The sequence below is a fragment of the Enoplosus armatus genome, chromosome 4 (assembly GCF_043641665.1).
Source record: "Enoplosus armatus isolate fEnoArm2 chromosome 4, fEnoArm2.hap1, whole genome shotgun sequence".
Taxonomy (NCBI): domain Eukaryota; kingdom Metazoa; phylum Chordata; class Actinopteri; order Centrarchiformes; family Enoplosidae; genus Enoplosus; species Enoplosus armatus.
In genome coordinates this window covers 3,899,828-3,917,085 of record NC_092183.1, presented here as the reverse complement: position 1 = coordinate 3,917,085, position 17,258 = coordinate 3,899,828, and the positions used below count along the sequence as shown (strand labels likewise).

The window sequence follows — 17,258 nt, the reverse complement described above, 5'->3', positions numbered from 1 at the left end:
CAATACTAAGACAACACCGGACCACTTTTGTTCCTAAACCTCGAAACCGGCCCTCCTTATCTCTGAATCTGTGGGTCACCTGATGTTTCTGTCTGCGCTTCTTCTCCTGCTCGAGCTTCTGCTGTTTCTCCAGCTTCTCGGTCATGCGCGCCTCCCTCAGCGTCTGCCGCTTGCTGCGTCTGTAAGCCTTCGAGTTGAGGGCCGTCTCCAGGGTCGTGTCTCGCCTCATGCATGCCACCACGTCCTGTCTCAGCTGGAGATATGCACAGGTTACACAGCAAATTCAGTCTCTGGGTATATTTATACTGTCGAAACTGTACATGTCAACAGTACATTTTGAACAGCAGAACTGAAAATAATACGTAGAACTGCAGCTTATGAGGTATCATTAATTCTTTAATGGTCTGACACATCCAATTAACAACTTGGAAGTTATTTTCTTAAAAACTTTGTATTATGGCATTGGGGGGGTCGCTGGTGAACCAGATATTACAAATCTGGAAGTGCTCTGAGGCAAAAAACTAAATGTGATCCAACTGAAAACAAATGACTATTTTAACTGTGCATTAAGTTATTTTTATTATGTAATATATTATATACAGTATATACGTATTATGTGTGAGATTGGAGAGACTAACGGCGACAACAACTCTTTTGTTTCAACAACTAAAGTGTCCACACATCTCTAGAATGCAAATTTCTGTAAATTATCTTTCTAAACAGAAACAAAATCTAATATCATGTCACCCTGGCAACGCTTTGGGCTCCTGAGGAACTTGAATTATTCATAAAGGGGAAATCCAGGGCAGAAAGCTAACACTTACTGTGTGGATTCAGTGGGCATGAGTCAATGAGGAAACCAGCAATGTGTCCTGACACGGTGCTGTCACATCGAACATGAAACATGGCAACTGCTGCATACCTGCCGCTGGAAGTTGAGCAGACGCAGTGCCTTGAGCTCCACTGTGGCTTTAGTCCTCAGGTCAGGGGGCAGAGAGCCCGGCAAACTTTCCAGTTCCTGGATTCGATGTGCAATCCGAGCCTGCAACCTGAGGAGCGCAATGAAGATGGTGGGTCAAACTGTAACAAACTGGTCTTAAAAAGTCTTTGTGCAGATAAAAACAACTACCCTGGAAAGACCACATGATGAATGCTCGCTTTGATTAGAAGTGTAGTTTTCAACCTCCTCAGCCTGGATGGCAGAACTGCACCATCTATGTTACAGTTTATGTGGTACTCTAAGTGTTAGTATATATACGTTTTGGAGTGTTCGGGTCATCAGAGGCAGATGAGTATCTTTGTACAACTATAAAAACACAGCCTTGGCCTGCTCCTACGTTTCTGTATGCTGACATCTACAGCAGGTACGCTGTGAGTGAGTGAGTTTACTTTGCTTCCCTCATTATAATTCAACAACACCTGCTGATATTTCCCTGTCGGAGAATCTACGCAGGGATACTAAACAGCACATATTTTGTAGTACTCTCATGTAGCTTACCTCACCTCATCCTAACCCAAGAGGAACACTGTATGATCATTTATAAGCTCCGGGTTTATTGTTTTGATTGTCAGGGTGCCTCAGATGTTTATCAATAAATTATTACAATGCAGCACCAATAGATTCACAGAGGTGCTGCCTGTTCACGTGGCCTTATTGGACAGACAAGGTGAGGAGAGGTCAGCTCTCTCTGGTCTCTGAGCAGTTCTTGACCAATGCGGCTTGTCAAGCTGATATGAGAGCACAAAGAGGAGAGATCATCAAAAAGAACCTTGAAGTTTTATGCAGGAAAATAAGCCTTAGGGCCACAACAAGATTAGGGCCTGTGAGCCTTCGTCATATCTCCATCAGCTCTCTCTGTTTTCAGAAAATGATCCAGCCTGTGGGCTAATATGACAGGGGATAACAGTGAGTTGTGATTGTGTATGCACAGCACCTTTACCAAGGACCGTATGAGCTCCAACATAAAATGTTCTTCACATTATTAAGTTCACCAGTAAGACATGTAAGTTGAGCCCCTTTCAGACGTGTACTTCAAATGTGCCAACAATCTGTCATTGGCTGTGTCTGTTAGCAACCCACACGTCTCCCGCTAGCTTCTTCAATGACATACGTACGTCGAGCCATCAAGTTAATGTAAAAACTTCCACAGTGCACTGTGAAAAATACACCAGTCTGTATGTATGTACAACATAAAGGTTGCTGTATCACTTTTGATTGCAACTTAAACTATTTCAACACAGCGAGCCTTTATACTTTCACTTGTTCCAGAGCTCCATAACTGGTAAATAATAGAGGAACTGAGTAAAAAAGGAGTGTTTTATGTTTGTTTTTGGTGTGTGTAGGACCCAGAAGTTGCAAGAGTTGCTTATTTTGAGCATCATTACAATGCTGCTCGCTAATGAGCTCCAAAAAGGTGGAAGCTGACATTTTAAACTCTGAACAGTTTGTGATTGTTAGAAAAGGAGTGTTTTATATTTGTAAATTATATTGATTAAACATCATTTAAAATGAATACAAAGATTCTGAACAAAATTAAAGACATAAAACATATTAGTGCTGATGAAATCACACAATGTCTGTCAAGACAAGAATTGTTCATGATTGTATGAGCAGGAAGTGTTTCCACACAGTAGTGTATGATCAGACCAGTGTAGATAAATACCTGTACTCTCTCTCTTGCAGGATCCCCACGGGGTCCAAGCCCTGGGGCTTCTGGATTGGCGTGACCCGGTTCTGTTTCTGCTGTACCTGGAGCATGGGTGACACCTGCTGCCCGGAAGGCTGAGGGGTCACTGAACTGCCAGGCATGGGCCCAGCTGGCACGGCAGAGGCCTGAGGTGGTGCAGGGGATGGGCGTCCACTGGCAACAGGGGTGAGGAGCTTCTGAGCGTTGGCTTGATTTTCACCACCCTGACCTGGAGACCAAAGACCAAGATCTGTCTGTTATTGGGTCCGTTCTCAGGAGGGCAGGTCGATCCAGACGTGATCAAAATCACAAAACAATCATGACAAGTTATTTGGATATTGATATTCTATGCATTTATACAGCAGCAAAAAAGTCTCGGATCTGATAACCATGAAACACAAAGCAAAAAGAAATCAACCACTGCGTCGTTGAAGTACAACATTTAAAAAGCCATCAAACACCAGTCTTGCTCTGGGTTTTTGATCCTGATGAGGGCCGGTGTGCTGGTGATACATGTTGGTCTGGTTTTTAATCTTGTAGCCATGATAACAAAGCAATGTGCCTTGAGGTTAGTCTATCACAGGGATACACATGAACAGATCTGCAGAGAAAATAACTTTGTTCACTCTCACTTAGGTAGCCAGGTATAAAACAACCAGGGTTTCCTCAGGTCAGTGAAACAAGTAACAGCACTTTTTCTCCATTCTCACAGCGCACCAGACGCCTATACAGTGCATCCGGAAAGTATTCACAGCGCTTCACTTTTTCCACATTTTGTTATGTTGCAGCCTTATACCAAAATGGATTAAATTCATTTTTTTCCTCAAAATTCTACACACAACACCCCATAATGACGACGTGAAAAAAGTTTTTTTGAGATTTTTGCAAATTTATTAAAAATAAAAAACCTGAGAAATCACATGTACATAAGTATTCACAGCCTTTGCTCAATACTTTGTTGATGCACCTTTGGCAGCAATTACAGCCTCAAGTCTTTTTGAATATGATGCCACAAGCTTGGCACACCTATCTTTGGGCAGTTTCACCCATTCCTCTTTGCAGCACCTCTCAAGCTCCATCAGGTTGGATGGGAAGCGTCGGTGCACAGCCATTTTCAGATCTCTCCAGAGATGTTCAATCGGATTCAAGTCTGGGCTCTGGCTGGGCCACTCAAGGACATTCACAGAGTTGTCCTGAAGCCACTCCTTTGATATCTTGGCTGTGTGCTTAGGGTCGTTGTCCTGCTGAAAGATAAACCGTCGCCCCAGTCTGAGGTCAAGAGCGCTCTGGAGCAGGTTTTCATCCAGGATGTCTCTGTACTTTGCTGCATTCATCTTTCCCTCTATCCTGACTAGTCTCCCAGTTCCTGCCGCTGAAAAACATCCCCACAGCATGATGCTGCCACCACCATGCTTCACTGTAGGGATGGTATTGGCCTGGTGATGAGCGGTGCCTGGTTTCCTCCAAACGTGACGCCTGGCATTCACACCAAAGAGTTCAATCTTTGTCTCATCAGACCAGAGAATTTTGTTTCTCATGGTCTGAGAGTCCTTCAGGTGCCTTTTGGCAAACTCCAGGCGGGCTGCTATGTGCCTTTTACTAAGGAGTGGCTTCCGTCTGGCCACTCTACCATACAGGCCTGATTGGTGGATTGCTGCAGAGATGGTTGTCCTTCTGGAAGGTTCTCCTCTCTCCACAGAGGAACTCTGGAGCTCTGACAGAGTGACCATCGGGTTCTTGGTCACCTCCCTGACTAAGGCCCTTCTCCCCCGATTACTCAGTTTAGATGGCCGGCCAGCTCTAGGAAGAGTCCTGGTGGTTCCGAACTTCTTCCACTAACGGATGATGGAGGCCACTGTGCTCATTGGGACCTTCAAAGCAGCAGAAATTTTTCTGTAACCTTCCCCAGATTTGTGCCTCGAGACAATCCTGTCTCGGAGGTCTACAGACAATTCCTTTGACTTCATGCTTGGTTTGTGCTCTGACATGCACTGTCAACTGTGGGACCTTATATAGACAGGTGTGTGCCTTTCCAAATCATGTCCAATCAACTGAATTTACCACAGGTGGACTCCAATTAAGCTGCAGAAACATCTCAAGGATGATCAGTGGAAACAGGATGCACCTGAGCTCAATTTTGAGCTTCATGGCAAAGGCTGTGAATACTTATGTACATGTGATTTCTTAGTTTTTTATTTTTAATAAATTTGCAAAAATTTCAAAAAAACTTTTTTCACATTGTCATTGTGGGGTGTTGTGTGTAGAATTTTGAGGAAAAAAATTAATTTAATCCATTTTGGAATAAGGGTGTAACATAACAAAATATGGAAAAAGTGAAGCGCCGTGAATACTTTCCGGATGCACTGTACATAACATTAGGGGCCTTTCCCCTCCCAGACTTGGCTCCAGGAGGGCTTCCTCCCCTGTCACTCCGAGGTCTCTCCTTGAGCTAGACCCAGACATCTTTGAATCACTCTAAGTTTGGTCCCTCACCTGGGACCAATTTGCCATCAGAGATCCTTCCAAGAGTTATTGTTGTTTTGCCTACCTACATTTTTTGTATTCATTCAGTTTTAAATTGACCTCAGTGGGAGTTGGCATTTGTTCTTTTTGTATCTTGGGTTTTTTACTTATTTGTATTTGACTATTACTATATATACCCATATGGTGGAAATTGTTAGACTGCTTAGTTTGAATTATGGTTATGATGAAAAAAAGAATATCTACTTTAAGCCACCAGACGGGGAATGCATACATTTCGGCACATACAGTATATATTACAATATAGTTTTTCCCATATCATTCAACCCTATCTTTCATGTCATTTCAATATGTGAGAGCTATAAACTCAGGAGATTCATATAAATGCCTATGAATCATTACAGATAGCTGACCCATTTGTAAAGTACAAGATTACCAAGATAATCCCACATGCAGATGCAGAGACCTGGGAAAGGCCTGTTTTTGCTGCTGGTGTGTGAAAGTGAACGCTGTGGTAATATACTTGCTACAGTGCTACAGACAACTGGGATGGTCAATGAACAAAATCCTTTAGAGGTGAATAAATCCTTCGGTTCTAATGACAGCTATGATCCCTCCACCAGGCACCCCTGGCATAAGGTCTAATGCTTATAAAAAATATTCATAAAAAAGAAAAAAAGCAAATAATACATTTTTAGTGCCACCAAGAGAAAAAAGAGCTGCAAAGAGTTCCTTCAATTACAAGAAAACTGGAGAATATTTAGATTTGCAGACTTTCTCAATCATTTATTAAAAATAATATAGAACCATAAAATGACTGTGTCACTGTATTGTATGTGTCCCAGTTAGGATTTGTGTCTTGCTCAGGTGTCCAGGTAACCAGCAACATTATGCAAATTGTGTTTCAGGGTAGATTTCCCTCTTTGCAGCAGAATACAATGTGGCCTCTTCAAAACCAGCGGTTTTACGGTGCATCTTAAGTCAACCTTGGATTGCAGCATCTTTCCACACTATCCCGTGCAGCTTCAAAGAACTCACTTTAGTCTCCTTTCAAAGAGAATCTGATGCAAGACTACACATCAAACAGCTGGGTGCAGCCTGGCCAGTCTCAAACCTTTTCTCTTTCACTCACACATGGAATGAAAAGGTGTAATGTAAATCAAAGCTGAAGCACCTCATTGTGGCTGCAGCTCATTTGGTCTCATATACACTTACACAGTCCTTACTTACCATCAGACCAAGGCTTGGGTCCTGTGCTTTGATTGTGTGCTTGCATGGCTGGGGTAGGGCAGGGACTTGACTGGGGACCACCCATAGGTGCCATTTGCATACCTTTCAACACAATAACAATTCATTTAATAACAATTTTAATAATGAATCTGTTGCAAATAGTAAGGCCAGATTCTCTGAGCCTGTTCTGAACTAAACCTGTGACGGTTTGACAGAAGTGTTTTAATCTTCTTGTTTGTTTCTTGGAATCAGTCTTTTTTTTTTAGGGTTACATATTAACAGTTTCCTGCTTCTCAATAGCAATGATTTGCTGATTTGCTCTGTTTTATGTATGTAAACTATTCAGTTTACATACATAAAACAGAGCAAATCAGCAAATCATTGCTATTTTTGGTTGCTAAATTTTGGTTTTAGACTGTTGGTCAGAAAAAACAAGTTATTTGAATATGTTAACATGTTAACGATTATTCAATTTAGAACAACAGATTAATCAATGATGAAAATAGTTGTAGCCCTAAAATATTTTGAATTGACGCATCTTATACCCAACAATCTGAACCAATATCCAGTTACCCAAAAACCTCCTCATGTTTACTGTTTACCTGACAACTCCGACACCTTTTAGATCATTTGCAACAACAGCGATGTAAACACCTACTGAGACAACACTGATGAAATATAGTAATAAATATGTAATCCTATATAACTACAAAAACGACATCATTTCCATCATGATGATTTACGACACTTATTGATATCACATTTCTTAATATTAGCAGCAAACATACATTTATAAAAATGAGAAAATTCCACATATGTTGACGTGTGATTTTTACCGTGAAAAACATCTGACACCTGAAAATTATTTGGATTTGAGAAGCTTGAATTTATCAAGTCTCTGGTCGTGACTACACCCGGCCTTTTCAATGCAAGCTGACACGCTGTTCATGCCAGGCTACATCAACTGCCAGGTTAAATTACAGGTGTGGATGCTCTCGGGTCAAAATCTTGGCCACACTGAGATATGGACCATCCATCGAGGTGGCCTGGCTCGCATTTCATGGACGACACGGAGCTCATATTAAAGTGTCAAGTGTGTTCTGCTCTGTTGCATCAGATCACAAAGTCGCACAAAAAATAAACCTGGGTCATCTTTAAATTGTGAGTTTAAGAGACTCTGCACTGTAACAAGACAATCCAGTACAATCTAGATTCACTTGCTCAGAATAAAGAAACCCGCAGTATCAAATTAACCCTTTGTATCACGTACAGCTGTATCTTCTTACCTGCAGGCCTGTTGTAAGGACTACCACTAGGTGCCGCCTGCTGCTGCTGCTGCTGTTGCTGCTGCTGCTGTTGTTGTTGTTGTTGTTGCTGCTGCTGCTGCTGCTGCTGCTGCTGCTGTTGCATTGTGGGTAGGCTCCTCTTGCCCTGAACAGCTAGTTGGAGGTTTTCAGGCAGGAGTTGCCCACGGCCCAGGATCTTATAGGCCAGGATCTGAGCTCTGAGCTGCTGCAGCTGGACTGGACTGAAAGCAGAAGGTCCCCGCCCCTGCTGGCCCATGTTGGACATGTTGGGCATGGCTCCCTGGGGTTCCATGGGCATCATGGGGCCTGACTGGGAGGGAGGCATGTGGGGCGGTGTGGGTCCCCCAGCACCTCCACCTCCTGACATGGGACTAGAAGCATGCTCGTGGACACCCATGGGGGATGGATGGGGGGACATGTAGCCTACAGTAGACAGGAAGTGCTTTTAACAACTTTACATCACATTAGTAGAATACAGTGGTTCCCAACCTAGGGGTCAGAGCCCACTCAAGGCGTCGTCAAATAAATCTAAGGGGTTGCAAGATTATTAACAAAACAGAAGAGCAGAAAATGCTGGGTTATTTGTTGAAGACTTTCCTCTTTTTCTTGTTAATGACTGGATTATTTTACCTCTTCAAACCTATAAAAAGTATTAAAATAAAACTGGTTATAATATGTAGACATATGCAACTTGTGAAGATGGATTATTTTAAGGGGACACAAGCCAAAAAGTTTGGGAACCACTGCTTTAAAGTTTCGGAGCAAAAGAAAAGTTGCCTTACTACAAACTTTAATAATACAATCATATTTAATTTTGCCACTGCTTTCAGTTTGAAAAACAAGCGATAAGATACCTTGGCTGTGCTGGTCCATAGGACTCTGTGGAGGCCCCATACCACTATGTAGAGATCTCATCCCCACACCTTTCATGTGACCAAAGTGCATCGCATCTGCCATGGTCTTGTCATTCATCCCCTCCATGGTCTGAAAATAGAAAACAAAATTGTAATTTCTAATGTAACCCTGAAATCAACACCTAAAAAATTGAAGACTGTGATGAAAATAGCTGAACGGTTGATCCCACATATTAAATATCAATATTGTTGATATTAATATAACAATAATATAAGAATAATATAACAATATAAGCAATAAGCCAATATGGGCAATCTATCAGTCTGGCAGATTTATCAGTCAAGATCTTGTCACAAATATCGCTTTGACAAGAATCTCTTTTTTCTGAGTAAACTTTTTAACAGACATTTTAACAACTATGTCGTCACTCACTGAGTCAGTTCACACATTTAACATCACATCTAGGTACAACTTTCTCTAAAATAACAGGTACCACGCAGTCCTTACTATCAGATCTCTACGGCCAGGCAGTTAGACGTAAAACAACTCTCATCACACAGGACCCTTCACACCCCCCCCCCCCCTTAACTCAATCTAAATCCTCTGCGGTTATAACGTTCCCAGCAGTGGGCACACTGTACCTTGTGCATAGGATACATGCCGTCCTGAGAGTAATCACTTTGTCCCTGGCCCTGCATGCCATGAGGTGCGTTGGGTGTTCCAGGTCCAGGACTGGCTCCCATCATACTGTGAACAGAGCCTGGTGAGGGGTCCGGTCCAGGGCTGGGGCCCAAGATGGGCCCTGGGGATAGACCTGCCCCCGGAGAAGGGCCAGGATGGGACATACCGCCTGATGTGTCCGAAGGGGCGGACATCTACCGGATTGCTGGGAGGACACCTGACAGCTTCAGGAAAAAAAGGAGGGACAGGATTTTAATGCCATGTTAACAATACAAGTCCAATACCAACATACAATTGAATGTATTTTATTATCTTAACTGTTGTTTAAATTGTCTGCTCTATTCTTTTGTGAGCTGCAAACACGCTGTTAAATGGCCATCAGGTTATATCAACTCCTCTGTGCCAGTGCAAATAAAAAAAAAAAACAGATTATGATAAGCTCCAAAAAAGGAACTCTTCATTACACTGCTGTTTCTTTGGACAGGACTATATTGTATAGGTGCTCCCATATCTGTAGCATTTCAATGTATGTTTTAATTTTAAGCACCATACAGTAAAAAAAATGTCTGCTTCAGATGGCATTTGTGCATAAATTGAGGTGGAAAGGTGTAAAATTTCTGTTTTGTAACACGATTTAAATTGTAACAACAAAGCAATGTAATTTATAGTTATTTGAGCATTTTAAGATTACTTGAATCAGAGGGCGTTCTGGCTGATTGAATTCCAGTAAGGGACCTTTGTTGCATGCCATTCCCCCCTTGTTCTCCCATCTCTACTGTACACTGTCAAATACGTCCCCAAAGAATCCTTAAATGATAGCCAGTGCTTCATATCACCAGAGTGTGCATCTTAAGACCTGACACATGTTGACATTCGTTTTCCCGTAAAAAAAGTAAACTAATCAACTTTCAGGCCTCATTCTGAACCAGGAAAAAGCCCTGAGTAACAACAGCAACACGAACATTAAATCCACCATAACAAATAACTACATTACAGACATACAGAGCTGCACCGAAACAAATGTCTGTCCTCTGTGGTTATCAGACTGTGCTGTCACTGGACACCTTTCTGTCCACTTTTCTTTGTCAAACTAGACACTGTGTTACTGTATTACTTTCTGCTGTCAAACCTCAGAGCCAGAGCTCAGGATATCAGCTGATCCTGTTAGTGTCACCTACAGTTTAAAGACATATCATTTCTATAATATAGTTTTAAGCAAAACACAATAACTAATCCCTGACATTATATAATAAGTCTGTCAGTACCGTTCATTACGACTACTGTCACCGCTGTCAACTCATTTCCAGCTAACGTTAACGTTTGAAAAAAGGCCGTATTTACAACGTTAATACGGATGTTTATATAAATTAATTAGCAATACAGATAAACGTTATATAACTAGGCAAGCGTTCGCGTCATATCGTTGTTTTCTGACAATTCCTGTACAGTTACAGTCGTTACAGCGTTAGCTTAGTTACGATCAGTCGGATGAACTAACGTTAACTCTGATTGGATCATGGCTTCCCCAAAACTGGTGGCCATCACGGATGTGCAGGCAAAATCAAAGTTTAGATGAAAGTCAAGCTCCTGACATGACGTTAGCGAGATTTTTTGAGACGGCAATAAACTTTAATATTAAATCCAGAGGCACACCGTTTCACAGAACTGACAATCAGGACGTTTTTGGGCTGTCTGCATCGCCCGATTGCTGGGGAACTTAGCTAACAGCTAGCTGACGTTAGCTGGCATAGCAAGCCTGCTAGCTAGTCCGGGTGGCGCTGGCAACAGAATCTCCAGCAAGCGAACTGTGTCCATGTCAGAAAGTTTGGACAGTTAGCAGTACAATGCGTAGTTACTTGTCAATATTTATAACAAAATGAAGCGCCAGTAGTCCGTTTACCTTTCGGCTGAACTGTAACTGCACACAATTAGGTGAAAATATTATGTTTCTTCAAAATATGCCTGCTGTCCACAAGTTCACTCCCCCTCGGTGTTGTTTTGCTGACATATTGAAGTTTTTCCAGTGTTGCCATTAGTGATTTGTCAATGTCACCGGAAATCCCGCCTCCCTGTACAGTGATTGGCTTGATCACGCGTCAATCATTTTATTTCATTTCTTGGGCGTGTATCTGCCCTGTAACCACTGCTGTAACTTTCTGGTTGAGTGGCCATGACTGCAAATAAGACGGAACTCATGAAAAAGTTTGCTACAAACTTCAGAGATCATGTTTGGGGCCTCAACTATGATGCAATTAAATAATAATTCTAATAGCTAAGTTATACTGTGATAAGCACCAGTGCAAATGGGAAAGAGGTTTTGATCTGCTGTAAGTGCTCAACCCTTTTTCTGCTTTTACATAAAATTAATAGAAATTATTTTGTTGCTTTTACTATAGCTATAGCTATTTAAGGTGTAACAAAGTACTATTTTGAGGTACTTGTACTTTACTTGAGTGTTTATGTTACTTTATTCTTCTACTCCACTACATTTAAGGGAGAAATATTGTACTTTTTGCTCCACTACAGTTATGTTACAGCTGCAGTCGCCAGTTACTTTGTAGGTTACAATTTTACATACAAAACCTGCAACAAGCTTATAAAATATAATGCATTTTACTATTAAACTCTATATAAAGTAGCACCAAAAATAATCTAATTATATGATACTGAGGGGGGCTTTCTGCTGCACAATACACACTTTTACTTTTGATACATTACGTACATGTTTCTGACGACACTTCTGCAGTTTCACTTAAGTACAATCATTAATGCAGTATTGTATTTTTACATTGTAGTGTTGCTACTTTCACATGAATGAAAGAACTGTCGTCCACCCATGTTTGTTAGACACATATAGAACCATGCAAACAAAGCAACTCAGTTTATGCAATAGCTAGACATGAATAACAGGCAGCAAAATCACAATATGTATTTCTTAGTTTTAACAGCTCTTTCACAAAGGGAGGGATATTGCATCTATAAGCAAATAAAGTTACCAAATTTAAACAAAGGGTATATATTTTTCTGACTTTATAGCTACTTATGGAACTATTTAGAGGGAAATCCAGAGGCTAAAACATCTGTGCAATCCTTAAAAATAACACAAGATGGCAGCAGTGACCAGCAGTTGCCTCTGCAGCGCTGTGCTGTAACACAGAGGTACCTGGCAGGTAATGAATTACCACAGACATCTGAGCTCTAAACAAACATGCCAAGCCCAGAGTGATTGAGTGCTGGCTCTCATTTACATACACTAACCTAGTAAGTCTGATGATAGCAATGTGGAGTTTCAAAAGAAGGCCATGCAAATAACCCACAGATTTAGTCAAGCTCCATTTGCATTCTTCTGATATCAGAAACTTTGTTTTGTTTTCATTATGAAAAAAAAAAGCTGTTTTTACTTGCACATTTGTTTTTTTTCTGTCCTGTTTTTTCTGCAGTTCATAATTTGTCTTAATTTACATCAAGTGTATCTTATCCAAATAAATTAAAATATATATCATAACTAGAACCTGTTTTAGGACTGAAATGTGTCAATATTCAACATTTTTCTCTCTGCAGCCTCTCCTGGGTCTAGCTTCTGTACAATCTGGTGCTTTTAGATTTTTTAAAATAACACAAGGACATAAATCTTTTAAATGTCTTGTTGGCTTCACTTTACACAGCCAAACTCCACTGGATACTGTGTGGAACAAGTGCTGGTAGACTTCAAAGAAGAAATATGCAGGTGCTGGAGAAAACAACGTTCATCTGTAACAATTTATAGAAAAAATGAGGCATACACTGAAATAATGACTATTTTAAGACCAATTTCACAAAAGCAAATGTTCATATTAAGCCAACTTAAATATGTCCTTTTTTCTTTCTTTCTTCTTTATCTATCTAACTATCTATCTATCTATCTATCTATCAGCGATGACACTTAGATGACCTTGTAAGACATTCAAAGCTCTCCAGCCCATCATTTGAATACCTCACATATCAATAAACAAAGGCACGCATTTAAACTTTGATCTTAACTTCCCCTCCTCAACAATTCTGCCCCTTTCATATATGTCTCCATAAAGGATGTGCACAGGGTTCCTGAATGTAAATTTCACCCAAATAAACAAACCTCATTAACCTTGCGGTTGAAGCCACCGCCCCCTTCAGATTCACCGAGCCAGGAAAGGGCTCGGCCGCAGTCATTTGGCAGTGAAAGGACTAGTGGTTGTGGCTCCCATTCACCTTGAAACCCTCCGTAAAAGGCTCCGGTGAATCACTGGTGTGACATTTTATTCAAAGTCTACAGGTTTTTAGATGCATGGGCTGAACAATGGAACACTCATTTACAGATGCAAAGAAGGCCCCTTGAATTCATCCGTCTTTTTCTTTGATAAATCCCCTTTTACTTCATTCGTCTCTAGAAATGAAAAATAAAATAAATCTGACCTGAATCAAGATGCCCTCAAAATGTAATGCACTACTGCGTACCAAGAAATAATACTGTAACAAAATTCCCATCTTTCTTAAGGGTCTTTCCTTCGTATTTAATTGTTATTTTACTTTTTAAATAGCAATTCATCTCAGTAGAGCAAACATAATCAGTCAAAGTATTCATTATTTTAGCAATGAAAAATAATTTGATAGTATACCAACTTTGAGCTGACGAAGACTGGTTTTAGTTTTCACGCACTTTACAACTGGAAAGAGCTGCAACACAAGCTTTAGTTAGAGACTTAAAACTTCTACTTGCAGATATTGATCTCAATGGGACTTTTGATGGGTTCTGATGGGTTCTATCTGATACATTATGGACTGAATTATTAATCCGTCTATTTATAGTTAAAAACTGATTTTTATCTGTTGTCCCTGGCCAGTTGTTAAAAAGGCTTGCTAAAAATACAATAAAATGAAATGTGTTATAAAATTATACATATATATTAATATGTATATAAATTAAATATACACAACATAATAAATATGCACAGCACACGTCCACCAATAACTGGCAGCTATAATCTGTGCAATAAAATATATGCACTGAAAATACCTATAAACTATATCACACACACAAAAAGATTTCAATGTGAAATCGCTGCATCTTCTATGAAACAATAAAGGAAAATAGTTATTTATTTATCTAACAGTGATGTTGTTCTATTGTTATATGTTATATGGTATTTGTATACTGAATTATATGTATTTAGGAGCTTTACGAAAGATGAACGGCTTCTGTCTGTCTGTTTTTTGGATTTAGTTTTACTGTCAAGCATCAGACACACACTTACACACACATACACACAGAGAAACACACACTCGTGCTCGTGCACATGCACTGTTTTGTTATCCACAGGTGTGTGCAAACAAAGGGTGTGTTATAATTAGTTTTACATGAGCCACATTTGGCTGCGAGCTGTTTGCTTTTTGTATGTGTTATGTGAGAGTCCCATTTGCATGCTTACATTGCGGTGCACTTATTTTATTTCTGAGTCCGATGATGGAGTGGATGTTTAAACAGAGAAGACAGCCGGGATCGAAATAATAAAGACGACATATTTGCTGTGAGAAGCAAATGTGCTTGTTTGGTGTGTTGCAGTTTACTTTAGATTTGTCGCTGTTTGTGACTGCATAACGTTACAACAGTGAGCTAACCGCTAACACCATAGCCAGCCTTGCTAGCACTAGTCAGTCAGTCAGTCAGTCACATTAGCTCTCCAAGCTTTATATTTTATCATTATTTCTCATTATTTACTCCCTCCTGGCATTGTCTTCTCAGGGTTGTACATCATTTCATTCAATAAAGATTCAATGAAGAAGGAAAAAAAGCTCTCAGGACGTGCTAACTGACAGTTGAACTGACTTCCAGTCACTGTAGCGACAACTGTTAGCAAGCTAGTTAGCTCCGTCACAAACGGGACACAAAGTTCACACAGTTTATTTAAAAGGCGTATATGTATGTCATAAACTCTTGTCTCATAACTGTCTGCTTCTCCTTTTGTGGAGCAGATTGTGCTCTGACAGAGAAGGTTAAACAAAAGATGATGGTGCAACACAGCTAATAAGCTAGCGTCCTCCATTTTGGACAGGCCTTTTTCACAGCAGACATTTTGACTTGTCATTTATTTAGGCTGTTTACACCTGTGCTTCACTGTGACACATGTCAAAGCACCAATAATACCTGTGTGCCTCTTCTTTTCTTCCTTTTTTAGCTTTTACTCTTGTACTTCTTCACTATGTATAGGAATGGTGATAATAACACTAGTACTTCATGTAGATAGATAGATAGATAGATAGATCTATTATTCATTGACATTTTCAAGTTATTGATGTTTTAAATGTATCTGTTAGAAATCCACAAAAGTCATGGGTATAACATTACAAGAGCACTCCACGTTCAGACAGACTGTTGTCTGCATGGTTGACGTTTGGATCTCAGAGGTGTCCAGTTTGGCCCCGGCTGTTGTGTCGTCTCAGTAAAGGATTTCCTAAACACTCTTTCGCTCTTGGCCAGCTGGCTGCTCCCTCTCTCTTTCTGTCTCTCTCTCTCTGCTTTATCCCCCTGGCCCTCTGACCAGTGTTTGTTATTTCTCTCTTCAAGTGCTTCTTGTGAAAGGAAAACTTCTGCAAGATTTACGGGCAGGTGCACCGTGCCCTCCTCCATCACTCCTCCCTCAATATCTGCCTGCCGGTGCTCAATTTGCGAGAGCTGCTTTTGAGCTCTCTCGAGGGACCGGCATCTGGTCCAGAGCAACGGCGCTGAGATCTTTTTCCAAGATGGTATACCGGGGTCATGTAGGAGGCTGAGAAGAGAGGAAATGCTGTCAGAGGAAGCCTCTTTGTAGTTGCTTTTGTTGCAGGTGTTCTGCCATTCATTGTTAAAGCACGCTGTTTAATATTACAACCTGCCTGACATCTGGTGGCCCGGGCCGGACCAAAGCAGCAGCAGGATGATCAGGGATGATCCTGCCTGATAACGTCTTCTGACAGATTACAAATAAGCACAGATGTTGATCATCAGCAGATGATGTATGTAAGACTTCTGCACATGCAGAAAACCTGCAACGGATATCAACTTTTGTTTTGTGCTTTCACAGAAGTCCATCAAATTAAATTACGAAATTTGTTGTTTATCTGCCCCCCAGAACGACGTGCTTTCCAAAATGTAAAAATAAAACTTTTTTCTTATTTGACACCACAATATGTTTGATTAGGTTTAAGCTTTAAGTTGAAATAACTAACTCCTTTCTCCTTTCTTCCTCCTTTCCTTTCTCCTCCATCATGGTTAAAGTAGTTGTTTAAGGTGAGGGAACAATCATGGTCATGGTTTAAAGAAACCTGACTGACTTCTTCCTAATTTTTATTCATGCTTCGCTCATTTACCAGCTGAACAGTCACGTCCAATCATATTCATGCAGGTGTACAGCGCAGCCTTTACAACTTGAAACTTCTCATTACAGTTTTGACGCACTTGAGTATTTTCATGGCAAATATTGTACTTTTTACTACATTTATCCGAAAACTTTAGTTAAAACTGAGATTGATAATACAAAATATAACCAACAAATAAATTGTGATGTATTATTATACGTTAAAATGAGACTTTATTCATCCCCAGCAGTATATAAAGTTATTAGAATTAACTCCATGTTTAAAAGCTGCAACATTAAAGTGATATACACATGAATGCATCAATGATTATGATCCAATAATATAATATACATTATTCTGAAATGGGACATTCTGCATGATGAGTATTTTTACTTTTGCTCTGCTAACAATTTTGCACTCAAACTTTATCAACCAAGGAAAAAGACATCGCAGTCCCGCCCCTGAACTGTTTGACTGACAAGTGAAGTGCGGAAACAAACACAAAAGTAACTGCTTTTGATACACGTCTGTTAATGACATCTGTAATTGAGCTGTGCGTCCTCGTCTTTGGAATTGGATGAAACAGATGAAACTGGGCAGGGTGGTTAGTTTGGCTCTTTTTACCCAAATGTGTTTCCAGCCCTTTCAACTTGTAGCAGAGGCCTGG

The 17,258-nt window shown here is 40.5% G+C and overlaps 1 protein-coding gene across 1 annotated transcript in view; it reads right to left on the bottom strand.

The window, feature by feature from the left end:
* The window catches only part of smarca2 (SWI/SNF related BAF chromatin remodeling complex subunit ATPase 2), a 46,060-nt gene extending 34,823 nt beyond the window's left edge, over window positions 1–11,237 (bottom strand). Inside the window, exons 1-8 of the mRNA XM_070905044.1 lie at window positions 11,142–11,237; window positions 9,202–9,465; window positions 8,560–8,689; window positions 7,685–8,128; window positions 6,399–6,500; window positions 2,664–2,916; window positions 923–1,049; window positions 80–253 (exon numbers count right to left, since the gene is read on the bottom strand). Of these exons, the coding sequence (XP_070761145.1) occupies window positions 80–253; window positions 923–1,049; window positions 2,664–2,916; window positions 6,399–6,500; window positions 7,685–8,128; window positions 8,560–8,689; window positions 9,202–9,435 (1,464 nt within the window). The 5' untranslated portion in view covers window positions 9,436–9,465; window positions 11,142–11,237. The remainder of the gene's footprint in view (window positions 1–79; window positions 254–922; window positions 1,050–2,663; window positions 2,917–6,398; window positions 6,501–7,684; window positions 8,129–8,559; window positions 8,690–9,201; window positions 9,466–11,141) is intronic.
* Between the last annotated feature and the right edge of the window lie 6,021 nt (window positions 11,238–17,258).